The following is a 20,211-nucleotide window of genomic DNA, read 5'->3' on the forward strand; positions in this document are numbered from 1 at the left end:
TCTGCAAGAGCAGCCAGGACTCTTAACTGCTGAGCCATCTCTCCAGCCCACGTTTCTATTTTAGCTCAAGTTAATTCTTCAGCAAAACCCAAGGCATCTACCTTCAGCATACATTCTAAAGCCACCTACCTAGCAAGACCTCTTCCCTCTTCTCTGGTTTGATTTTTGCCACCTGGCTTTGTAAATGAGGTTTTATTGAAGCATCGGCGTGCCCATTCACGTACTCATTGTCCAGCACTGCTTTTGTGGCGCAATGGCGAGCCGAGCTGTTGGTAGCGGAGAGTGGAGTCCACAACAGACTCTTCACTCTGGTTCTTTACTGAAGACTTTACTGTCTCCTGATGTGGAAAGGCTGGGAACAGCAATCAAAGATGTCAACTCTCGCTCCCTGGGACCTATGAATGCCATTTTATTTGAAAAATGGCTCTTTGTAGAAATGATTAATGCTCTTGAGATGGGGGAGTTGTCTGAATTATCTTGATGGGCCCTGAGTGCCATTCTCTGTAGCTCAATTGTTAAAGTACCTGTCTAACACGACAAAGCTCTAGGTCGATCCTCAGCACCAATTAAAAGGATTTAGTGATGCGCAACCACCAACCAACCCTGGGCTACATGAGACCTTGTATAAAAAAAAAAAAAGGTAGGCCAAGAGCGATCCTGGAGTTGGTACAAACAGAAGGGAAAGGACAATGTAAAGACAGGAGAGAGAGAGAGAGAGAGAGAGAGAGAGAGAGAGAGAGAGAGAGAGAGAGGAAGATGCTAGACTAAGAGAAGATGGATAAGTATCTTTGTAGGGTCTTCAGAAAGAGTGAAACCTTGGGGCTGCCAACATTGTGATTTTGGGTCCAGCGAAACTGATTCCAGACTCTGGTTTCTAGAATTGTAACTGAACATACTTCCGTTGTTTTAAGACATGAAGGTAAGTTGTTAGCACAGCTCTGGGAAGATGATATCCCCTGTGGATGCCACCCCAGAGGCAGAGGTCTGCCATCATTTCCTACCTGGTTTCTCTGTGTCTGGCATGGAGGTGCAGTCTCCACTTGACTGGAGAAGAATCCTTCCAAAGCACCAGTAAGATAATACCCTGAGCTCAAGACCTACCCCCTGCTGGCTTCCTAGAACCTTCAGAATAAAATCCAATATCCCCACAGAGAGGTGCTTGTTCTTTGGCCTGGTTTCAGCTTGCTCCCTGGCTCCACATCCCAGCACTCTTTGCACATGGCCTCACTGTGGGGCTTATAAACACAAAGATGCCCTGGGGTTTTTGAACTTGCTGGTTCCTCTGTCTAAAACATCATCCCAACCACCCCAGAACTGCTATTCTTATTTCCTACAGGATTCAGAGAGAACTTCTATGACCCACTTTCTCCTAAACAAAAACAAAAATAAAAACCAAAACAAAGCAAACAACAACCCAAACCCCCACTTTCTCAATAGTATGTAGCATCTTTCAATTGCTACTTTCAAACTCATACTGTATGTTCCCTCCAGCATGGCAGGCATTTTAGCATGTTTTGTTGAATCCCCAAGCAGAAGGAACTGATATCTAGTATATCATAAGTGCCCCTAAACATGGATGCATAAGGTAAATAAATTTAAACCATATCAAATGAAGGGCACTTAGCTTATTTCTGCTCCATTCTCAAAGGTAACTGTAGGGAATAAATTCTTTGCTGTTGTTTTTTGGATTTATTTACTTTTATTTTATGTGTTTGAGTGTTTGCTTGTATGTACATAGGTACACATGTATGTATGTATGTACATACATATGTATGTATATGCACATGCATGCCTAGTGCCCAAGGAGGCCAGAAGAGGGCACTAGATCCTCTAGAACTGGAGTAGCAGTAGGCTGTGGGTCACCATGTGGATGCTGGGAACTAAATCTGGGTTCCCCAGAGCAGTGAGTGTTCTTCAGCTCCTGCACCCTTTGTTGTTTGGAAACCCTTTCAGTTAGCACAGGAATATCCATGTGCAGACGAGAACAGCGAGAAAGTGTATGTTAGGCCCAGTGGGTTATCTTTTTTCCAGTTAATCATTCGAACTGGAGACCTTTCAGTTGGTAGATATTGGTTTACCTCTGTTGCAGACATGTCTACATGATAGCCCATGGCTTAATATTTAAACAAAACATAAAATTTCTCCTTATTTGAAAATGGAAAGGCTCGGACTGGGAACATGCCTCAGTGTGTAAACATGAGGACCTTCGTTTGAATCTCTAGTACTCGTGTAAAGAGAGATACATGGCTGGACGTGCCTGCAATCCTAGCATTGGAGGGCAGGGACGGATTCCAAGAGCACACTGGCCAGCCAGCCTAGTTGAAACAGTAAGCTTCAGGGAAGGATTCTGCCTTAAGGCAATAGGCAGAGAGAAGGAGAGAGAGAGAGAGAGAGAGAGAGAGAGAGAGAGAGAGAGAGAGAGAGAGACTCCACATGCTTGCGAGAGAGCATGAACAACCACATTCCCCCAATCTCTCTTCCACTCCCCACAACAAAACCCCCAAATTTAACACCCCTCCCAACCAAACACAAATGGAAATCCAAAATAAAACGAACCAAGAACATTGGAAGGCCAGATAGTGAGATACTTCTGGGCCCTTCTTATTCTCTGCTGTAGAAGTGTGTCTCATGGACGAGCCTCCATGGCCACCCAGCGTGACAGTGCTGCCGCACCAAAGGCTTTTATTTCAGTTCTTGTGTGAGTGTGTGTGTGTGTGTGTGTGTGTGGTGTGCGTGTCCTTGTGGAAGCCAGATGTCAACCTTCTTCTTCAGGAGTGATCCACCTTATTTTTTGAGACAGGACCTTTCAGGGTTCTGAGGCTAGGTTGGCTAGCCTCAGTAAGCCTCGCTGGTCTGCCTGTCTGCCTCCTGAATGACGTTGTGACACTACCATCCATGCTGGGTTTTTATTGGATGCTGGGTTCTCACGCTTTTGTGGAAAACACTTTTCCAACTAAAGTGACCTCGCAGCTTTTTCTTTTCTTTTCTTTTCTTTTCTTTTCTTTTCTTTTCTTTTCTTTTCTTTTCTTCTCCTTTCTTTCCTTCCTTCCTTCCTTCCTTCCTTCCTTCCTTCCTTCCTTCCTTCTTTCTTTCTTTCTTTCTCTCTTTCTTTCTTTCTTTCTTTCTCTCTTTTTCTCTTTGGAATGACAGAGTCTCCCTAGCTCAGGTTGCCCTTGAATGTGTGATCCTCCTGCAGGTGCTTCTGTCCTCTGGTTAGCAGGTGTTTGCCGCCACTCCGACTGTATTCCAGGTGTCTGGAAGGTGATTTTGGTGTGTTTGTTTGTTTTTCAGTGTCTTGCAGTGGAGTCTCAGCTGACTTCCAACTGTTTGTGTTGATTCTCCAGTCTCAGCCTTGGAAGTGCTGGAATAACCGGTATGAACTTCCATGCCAGCCTTTTGACGAGTGAATTTCTTGTCACATCTAAGTGGCTTTTCTTTGGAAGACTGAGTGTATAGGAATGAGCTGCATTTGGAAGCACTGGGTATATCTTAGGAGCTTTCTGGATGACTTAGGGGCCACCACTGGTAATCTGGGGTTACTTACAGATCTTACATCTTTGTCAACTGCCGGGAGTCACCCTACCAGACAATGGAAGTGTAAGGATGCTGTGCAGATGCTAATGTCCCCTTGTCCCCTTCCTCCAATCATTGCTGCCTCTCAGCCCTTTCTCTGTAGCTGTAAGGGGCTCAGCTGCTCTCTCCCTGGGTCTGAAGCAGAGGTGCAAATCCTGGTTTCCTACAACTACTGAGTTTGGAAATTGGGAAACTCCTCCAGGTGTAGTGGTGTGTGCTTCTCATTCCAGCCCGAGTTCAAGGCCAGCCTCAGTTACATAGTGAATCTGAGGTTACCCTGCCTGAGTGTTCCTTACTTGAGCCCTTCCCACTCTTCAGAGTTTCACATTTCCTTACTTACCCTACAGACCATCGCATCAGCAGCCTTGAGAAGGACAGGAAGATGGGCTGGGGGTGAAAGAGAATGTCCAGAACAAAACAGAATTGATTGTCAAAATAGCATCTGAAGGTGAGATACATTCCTACTAAGGTGGAACTCCATGGAGGGCTCTGGGGAGAAGGGCATTTAGGGTGTTTTACTCAAGGGTGAGGTGGAAAGGTCTTTTGACCACAGCTATTGTTTAGGTAACTTCTCCTGAAATCCAGTGACTAACTTTCATGTTGTTCTCTGTTTTAATTGCTCAGAGAAAAACGAAGCTGCCTGAAGTGGTCTGGTAGTCTTGGTCCCCTTTCAGTAAATACTGACCAAATGTACCAAATGATCCATCTCAAAATCCCTATAGGTTTCCAGTTCCATAGGTCTGCTCTCAGATTATTTTCTGTGCTTATGATACCCACCTTAGGGCTGTGCGCACTATTAACTTAAACCTATCATCATCGTTATTTATTTTATGTGCTTGTTTTGTCTGCATGTTTGTTTGTGTACTTGTGCCTAGTGTCCTCTAGATCTCCCAGACTTGGGTTGTAGACGGTTATAAGTCACCATGTGAATGCTGGCAACTGAACCCAGGTCCTCTGCAAGAGCAAAAAGTGCTCTTAACTGCTCAGCCATCTCTCCAGCCCAGGCTCATCTTCTGCCTCAGTCTCCCTAGAGTTGGGATTGTAAGCATGAGCTACCACACCAAGTCTGGAACCTATGTTTTCATTAAGATGTTAACTTTAATTATAAAAGCAATGTAACTAACTATATTGTGACCGTATTATAGAAAATAGAGACAGTAAGGTAAATTCCATTTCTTGAACATATGCATCGCTCCTTTATAAAGTGCAGCGTACATGCTCATTCTGTCTCTGTGGGCAGTAGTGTGTGCGTTATTCTCTTTGTTTGCCGTAGTGTGCGTGCTCATTCTCTCTGTGTGCCGCTCTCTTTTGGAAAAGACTTACTGTGTAGCTGGAGGTGACCTTGACTTGTCTCTGACCCTCCTGCCTCCACCTCCTGAGTGTTGGAGTTCTTTGCCTGTGTCACCATGCTTGGTTTATTTGTTGCTGGGAAGGATCTATAAAGCTTCATGCATGCTAGGCAATATACTCTCCCATCTGAGCCACATCCTTAGCCTTCAAATGCAGTATTTTCTACCATTCTATTATATTTATAAATGATCACCAAAATCTTGAGTATCTCTCCTAGCTCCAGCAATGGGTGAGTTTGTCCATTTTGACATGTGACTTGTGGTAATATTTCATTTGTATTTTAACAAATAAAGCTTGTCTGAATATCGCAGTGTAAGACAGCTCCACTGGTTAGCATTACAGACCAGGCAGTGGTGACACACATCTTTAATCCCAGTAGCCACACTAGATTGCCATAGAAACCCAGCTGTAGTGAGTGGTGCATGCATTTAATCCCAGCCCTAGAAGGAATATGAAGATGGGAGGAGACAGCTCTCAGAAACAGTCCCAATCTCATTCTGAGATTCCTGGAGGCAGGATCATCATTTCAGACTGAGGTCGAGGTAAGAGCCAGTGATTGGCTGTTTTGCTTTTCTGACCTTCAGGTTGAACCCCTAAATCTGACTCTGGGTTTTTATTAATTGCGCCGCAGTGGCTAGTGATGTGCTCCACTGTGTGGGTCAGCACAGTTCATCTGTTAAACAGCCAAGCTTTGCACTTTGGGATGTGCCCACTTTTTTTTTTTCTTAAAAGAACTTGTTTTTTAAGTTTTGTGTATATAGGAGGGATGTGCATATGAGCGCCCGTGATCGTGAAACTGGAGTCACTGGCAGTTGTGGTCTGCCAGGTGTGGGTGCCGGGTCTGCCAGGTGTGGGTGCCGGGAACAGACTGTTGTCCTCTGAAGGAGCAGTCGTGCTTCTAACTGTTGAGCCATCTCCCCAGCCTCCACGCTCACTTTTTTTTTTTTTTTTTGTTACAGTGAGAGCATCTTCTTACTTCAAGCACTTCCCTACCTGAGGTTATTTCCTTAGAACAGATTCTCAGAAATGAGATTCCCAGGTCAAAAGACATAGATGTTTTTATGGCTTTTAATACATACCGTGAAATTGCTTTTTGAAAGGGTTATACTAATTTACAACGCCACCAGCGTTTTCAGAGGCAACACAGGTGCTATTAAGAATGCTAATCGATAAAATACTGTACCCTAGTTGTCAAAATTTCGCCTTTTTTGAGGCTCATAAAATTAAAGTTTGTTGAAGAATGAGTATACAATACAAAACATTCTTTTGGGATATCTTTATTTTTGGAATAACCTAAGCAATTCTCCGCGGTGAACAACAGAAAAAGAACACATGTTGTTAGGATTGGCACAGACTGGCTTTGACAATCAATCCTAACGCAAAAACACTCGATTGACTTTTTAGTGCTTCTGCTAACAGCAAACGGAGGGGAAAAAAAATGTTGAGGAATCAAGCGATACAAGTTAACAGAGAAATCTGGAGCTCGGCTGCTTTTCATTAAACTGCGGTCCCTTGGGTGCGCGTGCAGAATTCCTGCACTCTGCTCCTTTCCTCCCTCCTTCCATCCTTTGCTCTTTCTTTTTCTGGCCACGTGCAGAACCCCTGAATTTCTGTGGAGAAGGCGCAGCAGCACTTTGCAGCTCTCCTGCCCCGGGTTTGCGAATCCACCCGGTGTGGCCCTATTTCCAGGAGAGCCGCGCGAAGCTGCGGCCGGAATCCGGCTCAAGTGCGGCGAGCCCGGGAGGGACTGGCTAGGCTAGCCGAGGTCGAGCGTTCCGAGCCCTGGATCCGCGACTGCAGCTTGGGACAGGCACCTATGACTCATCGGCTCCGCCGGTCACATGGACAACGTGACCAAAATAAAGTTTCAGTATTTTAAGCCGCTAGAAAAGGGGACAGAGAAAAGCGAGGCGGGCGGGAGTGTAGGGCTGCCGCGGGGACGCAGAGCCGGCCAGGGGGTGGGGACCGGAGGCCAGGAAGGGGCGGGGCCTGCCAGAGGGGGCGGGGCCTGCCGGGAGGCGCGCCCCTCCCCCGCGGCGGGCAGCGACGCCCGGACTCCCGACCGAAGGGTTTGGGGACACCGCGAGCACGCCTCGGCGCCTCGCGTCCTGTTCCCCAGAGTCGCCCCCCGCTAGCGCCGCAGACTGCGGGATCCCGGAGATCCGGCATGTCCCACTCAGACACCGGGACCCCCACGCGCCGGCAGCGGCTTCCCCGGGAACGTCCTTCAGCTCCGGGAGCACGCGGGAAAAGCCCCAGCACGCCAATGAACGAGCGCCTTCCTCATGACGGTCACGCTGGGGGGCGGAGCTTCCCACAGCCGTTCCCGAGTTCCGGGAACCCCCTTTGATTGGTCTGGACGGCTTGGGAAACACTGTTGTGACGCCCAATCAAAACACTACGTCTCGGCCTCGAGGAAATATTCCGTGTCAGGCTCGTCCTGATTGGACCATCCTTGCGGGCTCTGGCCACTAGGAAGCTTTGTTTAGATCTGGAGGGCGGGTTTTCCTGGGAGTGGGTGGGGAGGGGGCGTTGATTCCAGACCAATCACATTAGTCGGTGCGGTGGTGATCAGCCAATGGGCTGGGTGAATAGGACGCTCCTCCCGGAGAGTAGTGAGACCCCTGGTGCAGTCCGATTGGTCACAAGAGCCGTGACTGGCAGTCGCACTACCCAATGGACGCTGTGCGTGGGCCGCGGGGCGGGGCCAGGGCGGGTGCGCGGCGGCGGCGGGGTGGCTGGGCCGGCGGCGGCGGCGGTACGAGGCGCGCGCTCGGGGTCCCGGTCGCGAGGAGGAGGAGGATGTGGCGCGCGGAGGGGAAATGGCTGCCGAAAACAAGCCGGAAGGTGAGAGCCGGAGCGCCAGGGCCCGGGGCTGTCAGGGTGGCGGCGGTGCGGCGGGCCCGGGGCCGCGCCGGACATCCCGGGCATCGGCGGCGCGGGGCGCGAGCGCGGGGGCGCGGCGGGCGCGGGGAGGGCGCCGGCAGGGTGGGGGGGGCGGAGCGCGGCCGAGTCCTGAGGTGACTCGCGGGCCGGCCGAGCGCGGCGCCCCGCACCCAGCCCCGGGGGCGGCAGGCCGGGGCGGGGGGCTCGCGGGGGTGCGCGGGGCGGGGGCCGGGCCCAGGGAGGAGGAGGAGCCGTGGCACCTCCCGCACCCGGACCGGGGCATTCCCGCCGCGCCGGCCAGGGCGTGAGGGAGCCGCGGGGAGGAAAGTTTCCCGACCCGCGGGGTCTCGCGGTCATCCGTGCCGGCGGCCGTGGCGGCGTCAGGGCCGGACGTTCCCCTCCACAGCCCCCCACGGGCCGCGAGGCGCCTCCTAGCGCCGGCGTGGGGGGTGTCCCCGCGCGGGTCCCCGCCAGGGGGCCCTCCTCGTGCCGAGCGCCCCTCGGTCGAGGCCCCGGGCGACCCCTCCCCCAGCAGGGCCGGGGGCCTCGTGCGGCCTCCCCGCCCCTCACGGCGTGCTCTTCCACTCTTGCCCTTGCACCCTCTCTGCCGAGAGGGTGGGGTCTCCACACTGCCTTGCCCTTTACCTTCGGTGACCCCGTTCCTCGCCGAGCACGGAGGGTTCCGTGCGAGCCTGTCCCCCTTTTCCGGGGACTCCCGTGGGGCCGCGGAGCCTCGGCACGCCGGGTTTACCCTTCTTCGCCAGGACAAGGGGACTCGGGCTTACCCATGCTCTTCTTTCTTCTTTGCTCGCCCAGTGGCTCGTGGGGCCCTGTGCAGCCCTGAAGTCATTTCTTCATAGGAAGGCAGACACTTTTTCCAGATCTCCACTCTCCGCACACTTTCCTGGGTTAGGGTGAGCTCATTTCCTGAATACCCTTCGAGTTGCCCTCTTTCTCGTGGGGAAAACCGGACGCTCCAGTGCACCTCTCCTCCGCTGTCTGCCTCTCTCCTTGGAGTTCCCTGTCTGGGCCAGGGTGGGCGCCCCAGTAAGATGTAGGGCAGCCAGGGCTTCCGATGTGCCCTACCACTTGAGTGAAAAGAGACCTCAGCGATTACTCCTTTCTCGAAAGAAAACAAGGATCTGTGGCTTCCCGTTCACTCTTGGATCTTAGGGGGCACCCTTCACCAATTAACAGTACCCCACTGGGAGAAGGGTCATGTGCCCTTGAATTTTGTGTTCTGATGTCTGTTTTCTGAGCAGTAAGAACCATACTTTATGCGTCCCACTCAAGAAGTCTTTGAATCTTTCTTGGAAATAAACTTCAAAACCATTTTTTTTTTTTTTTGAGAGAACTCATATCCTCCTTATGGCTTCTGTTTCCCAGTCAGCCATATTTAGTGAGCCTGTTACCTTGACTTTTTCTAATTTTCTCAAATTGTATTCATGTTGGCTGGGTAAGGAGAAGCCATATGCCTTTCTATCCAGAATAGGGAGTGTCGACACCCTTGTCGCCCACATGCCATTTGAGAAGAGGTAGCTTGTGTGCTCCTTGTGGTACCAGAACCTTCCTTTGCCCTGGTATGTCTCTAGTGGGATCAAAACATTTCTTTGGATCTTGTACCTTTCAGACAAAGAGGAAATGTCTCTCTTTTTTGCTGTTCTGGTTTTCTTTGGCATCACAGAGCTTGTGATGCCCTCCCTGCACAATTGTTGAAGACACAAACCACTTTGTGCATACATGCAGTCACATTCGTACATGGAGAGGAAGTTCAAAGGGTCAGGTGACAGCTCTTTGCTCAGTGTGTGTGAGAACTGTTAACCTGCAAGCTTGTGTGTTTATATATACATATCCAAATATGTTGTTGGTGACTTCAGGCTTAGAAGAAACAGAAGTATCGTTGATAAATGCCATTTCTTACCACTCCGTCATTTGTCATTTGTATTGTACTGAATAAGCAGAATGCCACCCAGAGCGGTCACCATATCTCCCCTGTGTGGAGTGCTTGCCGATGAGTGCCCATACTTTTCCATTTGGTATCTAGGGATGGTATTCTCGGCTTGATTCTGTGGGGAGTAAAAGTTGTTGTCTTGATTTTTTTTTTAAAACTGCTGTGTAGGAGAAAGATTTCCCATGTATTGGGAAAATGATAGGAAATGGAGAAAAAGCTGCTTCTCCCTGATAGAACTGGGAGCTGATGTCCTTAAGTATGTCCCTGTTGTATTTCAGCCAATGAAGTGAGAGACGCCGTGAAATTAGGAAAAGGTACCGTTGGAAAAGTGCTTGCCACTTCCTGGGAAGGTGGCAGGGTTTTTCCAGGTTCTTCTCTCTGGGGCTGGTGAGTGTTGAGAGTTCAGCAGCCCTGGTTCTGTTCAGGTGCCTCACTGCCCTGTCTCTTGCATTTCCCTCAGCAGTTAAGTCTTACTTGTGTGGAGCCTCACCCTGCATCCAGCTCTGTGTGTGTGCACACGTGCCTTTGTACACTTTCCTAGTAAGGGAGCCCTCTACCTTGATTTCCCAAATAAGGAGATGTCTTAGTTGACTCTGGTTTTGCTTTTCAGCATGGTACCCACCGCCAGAAAGTAAAGCTTTTGGTCTGATTTTCCTGGGTGTGTCTGTGTGTCTTCCCCTTTTAGGCTGTTTTCATCCTGTACCGCTCGTCAGCTTAGGGGGCTTGCTTGTTTCTAGGGGTGTTAGTGAGCCTTGGAAAAATGAAGAGTGGAATACCTGCTACGTATGTTGGCATAGATCCAGGAGAGTCATCTTGTTTCTGGTGCTGGCTCTTCTGTGCCCTTCTCCAGGCCACCAACCACCTTTGGGAGTTGTCCTGTCCAGCAGGGTGCCACACATGGGGACTGAGCAAGGTGAGGTAATGAAGGTCCAGCTGCTTGTCAAAGTTGAATGAGCAGGCGCTTATGGTGTGGCTGTGGCTGGGCTCTGGGTGGTTAGGAATCAGTGCTTTCCTCCTGCCCTCTGCAGGGTTTTCTCATGCAGTTGGCCGGGTTACTCTGGTTTCCTTAGTCACTTTGCTCTTTTTCCTTTGCGTCTTTCTATGCGAACATGACTTCCCCTTCCATCTCTCATTCACCAGCATTTTGGGAAAGGCCAGATGATCTTTTCTCTTGTCCCTTTGAAGACCTGACTCACCCTGTTTCTGGGAATTGTTGGGTTTCTCTATCTCACCTTTCAGTGAATTCTGCATGTTGACATGTGGACAGCAACCTCTCCTCAAGGTCAGATGGGGTCAGCTTTCCCTTTTCAAAAGACTAGCATCCCTCTTGCTCTTGGAGGTGAGTTTATGTCATATTTAGCCACCTCTTCATTCTTTTTACTTTATCAAAAAATTGAATATTATGTCTTTTTGAGACAGGTCATGTTTTGTAGCTCAGGCTAGCCTAGAGTTTGTTGTTGTACAACAGTTTGGCCTTGAACTTGGGGATCAGTCCTCATGCCTCAGCCTTCTGAATGCTGGAGTCACAAGCAGGGTGTGCCATGCCCTGCTCAGCCCCATTTTCTGTTTCTTTAGTTTTCAGGCCCTGGTGAGTTTGGGTTTTCTCCCTGAAATGGCCCTTTATAGAATGAGAATGGAACAGTTTACCTTTGTTTACTAGGTGTTAGTCTGGGTGCCAGATGGATTTGAATTCTTTCTGATCTTGAGGTAACCACTCCTGAGCCATTCCCTACACCCTGTTCATGACTTTGGCCCATTCCTTATGTCTTATTCATGACAGCTTCGAGAACATTCCCTTTGCATCTTATGGGACCAGGAATAGAAGAGGGTTCTCACATGCTTGGCCTCCTGCAGTTGGCCTATTGAGTCTTTGGTAGCATCTTAGTATCTGCTCTTTTGACGTCATTGTTGTGTCTGCCCTCCTTCACTCAGCTGTTCACTCTGGAGCCCTTTCCTGGATGTTTGTTGTGTGCAAGAAACTGCAGGGTTTAGTGACTTTTGCCTGAGACCGTAGTGAATCTTGTTAGCCTTTTTTATAAATGACATGTTACTTTATCTATACTTGACTTTAATAAAGTCTTATAAACTTTTCTGAATTTTAATTTTTGTGTATTGTAATCTTACAAAAAATACTTCAATAGTGTGCTTTCCTGTGGAGCTTTTCCCTTCCATCCTGGAGGAATGGGGGAGGTGAAGAGGATAGAGGGTGTACTGGGAGAGGTGTTTTGCGGCTTTCCTCTAGGCTGTGGGGTTTGGGTTTGTGTGTGTGCACATATAAGAAAGTAGTCACTCTTAGTGTGACTGTCTAGCTATAACTTTTAGGTAATTTAGATATGTGATCGGAATGTTTAGTATACATTAGAACAGCAGCATTGCATACAGGTATCATATGCATGGAACATAGCATTTATACATAAGAGATCATTTTTACGTAAAGAGCTTTTAGAAAAGCATTCTTTTCTTATGATCTCCTTGGCTCATGTATTAAGCACTGGATAAGCCTTCACTCTGTTTGCTCTTCAGTTATCTGAATCTAATGCCTAAGTGTGGCCACCACTCCAAGGCCAGAGCCGACATAGTTACTAGCTTATTATGTGACTTCTAACTCTTTATGCTGTTTGATAGTGCTGTTATTTGTATCTTTCTTTTCTTTTTTACTAAAACCTGATTCTTTTTGGGTGCAGATGAGGTGTACATCATGATGTTGACATTGATCAAAGTTAATCTGAAGTGTGCTCATTCTTTTCCTCTCCCAAGTCAGGTTTTCCCTCCACAGAGGCTGAAGAAGCCATGTCTGTAGCTGTCACTCCTGTGGCAACCCTTCCAGTCTGTGAATGGCTGTCCCTTTGTCTACTGATTGTTTTGTGGTGACAAGTAATAATGTATCTCTTTGCATTTCTATTGCATGGTCCATCTTTAATAGTTTGTATCTTACGGAGTCATCATACTTTGCTTATTGTTCTGGACAACTCAGGTTCTACCTCCTTTTCCCCTTCTGTGCCTGTAGAATAGGTGGGTGGCATGGGATCTAAGTCCCAGCAAGGGGATAGAGGTATTTATAATCGGAGTCTGAGTGAAGTGCTGTCCTTCAGATTACTGAACGTCCCCGTGTAGGATTTTGGGAATTTGTTTTTGCTGAATTAATCTGTCTTTTTTTCTGTCTCTGGTTAGATTGCAGTACAATTCTTTGGATATAGTTAATAACTATACCAGTCATTGGGAACTTTTGTTTGCAGAAAGTTGGGACCCTCTCTTAGAACTCCTCTGCCTCACTCTGTGCTGTGTTGCAATCTGATGTATGGGGTGAGGGTAGAGGTGTTCTAATTCTTTGTCCAACTTACTTTAGAAAGGGGTGCCTGCCTGCCTGCCTGCTCACCCTCCTCTCTCTGTTCTGCTCAGGTTTAGGGTCAAGGCTGCCCAGACACAGTCATATCCTTTTGTTTATGCCATTATGGGTGTAGTACTCAGTTAACCTGTGGTTGTTAGCATTGCCATTAGAAGATGGAGATGGTGTGCCACTTTGTAGTATTTGTCATATGTGAGGATGTGTGTAGACATTCAGCAACAGCCTACTGTTCTTCATAGTAAATATCACCCATCAGTGTGTTGAGGCACTATTTCCAGGTTCCCTTTCTCTGTTTTGAGAATTACTGCTTGCATGGGTCTCCTGGAAAAACTGGTAATGCTTTTTGAGCATTTAAAAAGCCTTGTTCTTAACTTAAAAAGAAATACTATGTACCCCAGTGTGGAGAGACCAGCCAGTCACATTAATCTCCACTTTACTCTCTTTTAAGAGGAATGAACTTTAATTTTCAAATGGTTGACATAAGATGCAGGGACTGAGGTATCTTTTGTTTTAATGGTTCTTTTGTACTCATCCCAGTGTTCTGCGCATTCTTGATATAGTTGCATGTTTTGTTGTACATGAGTCCTTTGCTCATTTAGTTTAGTCACTTTCCCCCCATTAGATTGAGCTAGGCCCCTCCCTGAAGCTGTTAGCACAGGGTGACTTTGAAGGAGGTGTTCTGGCCTGGCCTGTCTTCTTCCCTCTGTTTTCTACAGGGTAGCTTTGCGTGTACTGTGTTGTGCCTTGAAAGAAATGGCAAGCATGGCAGTGCTTAGAGACAAAGTTAGTGACATTATGTTTTACTTCATCCTACCAACCAAAATACCTCTCTTTATTCCCCCCCCCCCAGAACAACATCCAGAAACAGTAACAGTAACAAAATAATCCCAAGCAAAGCAGTCTATCCTGAAGACTAGTTCTGATTGCTCCTGCTGTATTTAGTCTGTCTTTGGTTATGTATTCGGAATGGCCTTTGCATCCTTTCTAGTAGACTGTTCAGTGTCTGTCCACTTTTCCTCATCAGTTACCACCTACCTAATGCCTTAATTTTTCTACTGTATTCCCACCTAATGTTTGCTGGCAACAGTTAATTATGGTGTCCTCTTATGAGTTCTCCATGTGTTGAGAATGGGTTGGAGACTGCTGTGACAGTGTGTACTCTTTGTCCATGTCAGTTGCACACTGTTGAAAAACCTAGCTAGTGTCTGTCAGGATGGAGAAACCAGGTATGTCAGCCTTTTTAATCTTCACTAGTAAGATTTGTTCCTATGTGATGCTTCCAGGATGCACTCTTCATCACCATCTTTGTTCCTCCATGTTTCTCTCTCTCTCTCTCTCTCTCTCTCTCTCTCTCTCTCTCTCTCTCTCTCTCTCTCTCTCTCTCTTTCTCTCTCTCTCTCTCTAGTGGGGGCAAAGTCTCACGTAGCCCAGGCTGGCCTTGAATATGACTGTGTAGTTGAGAATGACCTTGAGTTTCTGATCTGCCAACCAGGTTCTGGGATTGCAGGCGTGCATTCATGGTTGGTTCAGAGGTGTTCTTTCAACTGAAAAAAACAGCTCACACCCCTTGTTTCTATTTTTAAAAAAATGTGTTATAGTTTTCTTTTATCAGGGTTGGTTGAGACTGCCAAGAATTATTTCTGAAGTCAGTTGAGTTAAGTAAGGAATTTCTGTCTTTGTAAATTTAGACTTGGTTTTAGTCCCTTTCTGAAGAGTCTGTTATCCCTTTGATTTTTGAGGCAGTTGAATATCAAACCCTTTGGTGGAAATTATAAGAAATTGGTATGAAGTTTGAAATCATAGGCAGCACAAAGCTACAAGAATGATAAAATTAGCGGTTAATGATTAAGACAGCCTTAAGGTAGTAATTGGAAATGTAATTGATACTCTGTAACAGTCGAGTGCCTGTTTCCACCACAAAGTTGGTGATCTTAAAAAAAAAGCCTTGGTGATCTTAAAGTGTGTTTTTCCCGTTTTAGAAAGTACTTGAGATAAAATAGTTTTTAGTGAAGAAAATCTAAAGTTTGGTGGAAGTTCAGCAGAATGGAACATTTCAGAACTAAATTCAAGATAAGAATTTTTATTTTGAATCCACAAGGGGGTAGTGGTGTTCTATCAAAGATGCTTGTGGAAGTTGAGGTGATCGCCAGCATTCCAGATCTGTAGATAAAACTGGCATGTTTGCATTTTAACTTAATAAGATCTCCTTTTCAAAATGTTTATTGGCAGAATTGTTTATTGCTTAAATTAAAAAAAATCCATTTTGGTGAATGGCTATTTTAAGCTGTGCAGATGGTTAGTGAGACTGTCCTTGTTGTCTGTGCTTTGTAGAGGTCACGAAGGCTCTGAGGCCGCTGCTGTTTTCTAAGGATGTAATAATCTTAACATTAGGGATCTAGAATTGGTGTCTTAAGTGTCTTGAATAGAAGGGTTTTAGAAAATTGTATCTAAACTTTACAGAGTTTTTATTTTAGTATTTCAGTTCTGCCCAAAGATGAAAAATGTGATGTCTCATTTCTAGCTGCTTTAATAGTCCTGAATGAATCAAAGTTTTGTGATAGTAGTTTACGTTACATCATTCCATAAAAGCATCTTTTCCCTATCCTAAAAATCTAAGCAGTTCTGCAGGCTTGTGAGTTTTACTGCTATGTTTAGAATTACTTATGATCAGTGTGTGTGGCAGAGCAAGCCAGTCTGCTCTTGTTGCTTTCACATGCTTTTTGTGGATGGTAGGCCACATCGTGGGAGAAAGGTTTTTTTAAAGGTTTATTGTATTATTTGTTTATATATGTGTGTGGCTGTGTGTGTATGCATGTAGGTACAAGAGATGTGAGCTGCCTAATGTGGATGCTGGGAACCCCACTCTTGTCCTCGGGAAGAACAGCAAGTGCTCTCAACTGCTAAGCCATCTCTTCAGCCCCAAGTGGGAAAACGGTTTATGATGGGGATGGAGATTATATCCTGCTTATTTAAACACCTAAACACACACGCACACACACCTTTACGAAGTGCTATGTACTAACTCTAATAACCTGAAATGGTTCACTCACTCATAAGCGGTGCTTGTCTGTGCCATATGCATGTCATTCCTGGGCTAAAGCTAAAATGGTTTTTCTGTTGTCCTCTCCCTTCATTATGAGCAGGGAAGGGCTGTTTTGTGAACCTTCTTTATTAAGTGACTTTGGTGATTTAACATTCCAGAAGATAAATGCACACACACTTCCTTGTATCCCCCTGCTCTGAGAGCTGAGCTATGATGTCAGCATTTTCATTCATGAATTTTATGCTTCCATTTTTTGTTTTGTATTCCTAAACTGGCATATTCACAAATCATTTTACCACCAGTCAGTTCATAAGTCAACCATGAAAGCTAGAAGATGAGATGCCACAGTTGTTTTGATACTGCTGTAGTTGCTCCTGCTGGTCTGCAGTTCAGTTTGGGCAGGGTTGCTGGCCAGACAGCTTGAGATCTAAGGCAGCAGTTTTAATTAGTTCATGGTTTTTGTGTAGAGCTATGTTGTGAACATATTGATATAAAATTTTTGTTCTTTCTAGAAGGTTAGAGCGCTTTGCTATGTTTCCTTTGTTACAAAGGATATTTATTTTGTCATTTGCTGATTTAGAGGATTCTACTTCATTTCAAAGAGGTTAAGCCTGGGGATCAGATTATGTTCCTATTGGAATGCATTTGGACTTCTTTGAGCATTCAGTTACTCTAGAAAAACATCAAATGACTTGATTATTTTTATAGTTTTAACGTTTCTGTCTTTGATATGCTGATGTTGTGGAAGGCATAGCATTCCTTGAATTAGAGTCAGATTTCAGTTCTCTGTATTGTACACTCATGTAGTTGTGGACTGTAGCTTCTCCTTCAGGGAGGTTACTGCTTGTAATTTAACCCAGTGAATACAGTCTTGGAAAACTCTTATTCGAGTTTTTCTCTGCAGGGCCAAGGTGGAGGCTTCTGGCATTTTTCATGCCTGTGGCTGATGAATGGTTAGCTGTAAACAAGTTAATTTTTTTTTCTGCTTTCTTGAGTCTTCACTGACTTTCTGAATATTTAATTGCTAAGGACATTTAGAAATATCAGTGTTACTTTTAGGCAGTACCGTTTTAGCTCAGTTCATGGTTAGAGTTGATGATCAGAACTGCATTCATTTCTCTTAATACCCATCTTTTTCTTAAACTTGTGTGTGTGTGTGTGTGTGTATTGAACTCAAGGCTTTGCCAATGTTATCTTATTATGGATTTTTAAAAATTAATCTTTGTTTTGTGTATGCATGTGTAAGCCCTGATCATCACAGCTCACTTTTCAGATCCTATAGAGGTAAACAGTTCTGAAAATGACAGCATTCTACCATTAAATTCTCCTTTTTTAGGGTCAGCAGGATGTCTTAGTGAATAAGAGTGCTTGCAACTGAGCTGATGGACCAGGTCCCTGTAAAACATGTGATAGAAAGGGAATTGACTCCAGCAAGTTGTCCTCTGGCCTCCACATGCCTCCCACATATAAATAAAAATTTTAAGTAAGCAATTAATGTATATGGGGATCAGATCAGAAGTTAGCTTTTGGTGTGGTGTCTTCCAGCTCTTTGGGGGCAGTTCTGTCATTAGGCTGGAACTCACTGGCTGGAATGGCAGGTCAGAAAGCCCCAAGGAGCCACCTGTATCTACTTCCCAGTGATGGAAGTATGCTGTTGCACCTAGTTTTTACATGGGTACAAAAGCACTTTACTGACTGAATTGCCTCCACAGACCCCTGGGATAACATTTTAATCCATGTGACAACTCACAGATACATCTAGCTCCTTGTGTCCTTAAACAGCTGGAGCTTCATGTGCCTTTATGTTGAACTGAGTTGTCTGATAGTAACAGACTTATCTGTGAGCCAGGTTTTTTTTTTAAATTTATATATTTTTTGTATATGTACTAAGGGGGAAGAAATCATTTCACTTCTGGAGATGCATTTGAAAGCACATATGACATTTTTTATTTTTCTTAAGAGTTGAAATATTACATTATTACATTATTTAAATGTAATATATTTATGAGATAGTATATTATTCTTATGTGCATATGATTGTGTATGTGTATATATATAAAATTTGTGTAAAAATAATTGTATGAATATAACTTTCCCTCTTGAAATACTGGAAGTAAGACGTAGGGCTCTGTGGATACTAACAAATGCTCTACCACTCAACTACACCCCTAGTCTTATTTGTAATGTTGAAGATAGGAATTCCTTCTATTCATTCATTCATTAATTCAGTTCATTTACTTACTTATCTTTATAATAAGATGCAATTTTATTTTTTAAATTTATTTAATTTTATTTACGTATTGCATTTAATTAATGCATTGGTAAGAGAGTATTAGATTCCCTGGAACTGGAGTTATTGACAGTTTTAATCTGCCATGTGGGTGCTGGCAATTTAACCCAGGTCCTTTGGAAGAGCATCCTATGTGACTAACCACTGAGCCATCTCTCCAGTCTGAATTATTTTTTATTTAAATTTTATTCTTAAAATTTTAAATTTTCTGTGTTTTGGTTTTTCCTGCATGTGTGTTTGTGTCTGTACCAACTTCTGTGCCTTGGTGCCCGTGGAAACCAGAAGAGTGCTTTGGATCCCCGGAACTCTAGTTATATAGAGAGTTGTCAATAACATGAGGATGTGGGAATCAAACCTGGGTCCTCTGGAAGAACAGTCTGTGTTCTTAACCACTGAGCCATTTCTCCAGCCCTAGGGATTGTTTTTTAAAGACTATATGCTTAGTTATGTGTGTGTGTGTGCATGCGTGCACGTGAGTGCGCACACAGACTTACATGCATGAGAACGCGTGCTAAGCCTTTGGAGGCCCAAAGAGGATGCTGGAACCTGTTGGATTGGAGTTACAGGTGGTTGTGAGACACTGTCATGGTGCTGGGAACTAATCTAGAGTCCATTAAGAGCAGTATGTGCTCTCAACTGCCTAGCCTAGCCAACTCTCTAGCCTCTAGCCCAGGCTCCCCCCCCCCTTTAAATATTTATTTATATGGTAGGGGGAGACGTGGGTAGGTGAGGGGACAACTTGCTTATTGTGGCTGGCCTTGAACTCACAGAAAACTTCCTTCCTCTGCCTTCCTCTGGGATTAAAGATGTGTGCCGCCACCACCTAGCCTAGAATATTAGTTGAATAAAGTAAAAATGTGTTACATTTGCTTGTGTTGTAGAATAATTGTTTAACTATGTCACAATGTGTTACATCTTTTTAACTATGTAAAGGTGTGTTGCTTTTCTTTATGCTGAATTTGTTTAATTGTGTAAAAATGTGTTGCTGTTTTACCTTGCCTGCCCGAGGCACTTGAATGGTCTAATAAAAAGATGAACTGCCAATAGCTAGACAGGAGGGCTAGGCGAGGCTGGTGGGAAGAAAGAAAGGATGGGGAGGCAGCCACCCGGAATCAGAAAAAAGCAGGGTAGACAGGATGTAGATGAGGTAAACGAGCCTCAGGGCAACACATAGATTAACAGAAATGGGTTAATTTAAGTTAAAGGAAAAAAAAAAGTAGCTAAAAACAAGCCTAAGTTAAGGTCAAACATTCATAATTAAGAATAAGTCTCCGTGTCATGATTTGGGGGCTAGAAATTTAAAGAAATCCTGTTACACTTGCTGGGCTCAAACTCTGGTCCATCAGGCTTGGTGGAAAGTGACTGACTGAGCCATATTACTGACCCCAAGAAAGAATTATTTAAAAGTAAAATTTCATAATTTTCAAAACTGTAGGATTTCTGAAAAGTTGGGGACTGTAATGATTAGACCGCACTTACTGGACAGGCCTCAAGGCATTGGCATTATTTATTATTCTTGACCTACCCTGAATCAAGCAGTGATAGGCTAGTCCTCTGGTCACAACCCCAGAGGTTTTTAACAAGTCCCTTTGGTTCCTGGGTAGTGCTGTTCTTCCTTTCCGAAAGTAGCAGGGCTGATTGTGAACTAAGGAGCCCCACCAACAGACGTTTCTGCTGACTTCGCTGTTACTTTTGCGGCCAGGAGGCAAAAGCCTCTCTCTTTGGCCTCCTTACCTCTTGTCTTTATCAGACAGTTCCCATCCATTCATTAT

The 20,211-nt window shown here is 45.4% G+C and overlaps 1 protein-coding gene across 10 annotated transcripts in view; it reads left to right on the forward strand.

Annotated features, from left to right (window-relative positions):
- The first annotated feature begins 7,646 nt into the window (after positions 1–7,646).
- The window catches only part of Camta1 (calmodulin binding transcription activator 1), an 832,857-nt gene continuing 820,292 nt past the window's right edge, over positions 7,647–20,211 (forward strand). For all 10 annotated transcript variants that reach the window (XM_087906830.1, XM_087906831.1, XM_087906832.1 and 7 more), the window contains exon 1: positions 7,647–7,770. In XM_087906830.1, the coding sequence (XP_087762956.1) occupies positions 7,726–7,770 (45 nt within the window). In that variant the 5' untranslated portion in view covers positions 7,647–7,725. The remainder of the gene's footprint in view (positions 7,771–20,211) is intronic.

Source organism: Myodes glareolus, chromosome 6, assembly GCF_982192425.1.
Source record: "Myodes glareolus chromosome 6, mMyoGla1.1, whole genome shotgun sequence".
Taxonomy (NCBI): Eukaryota; Metazoa; Chordata; class Mammalia; order Rodentia; family Cricetidae; genus Myodes; species Myodes glareolus.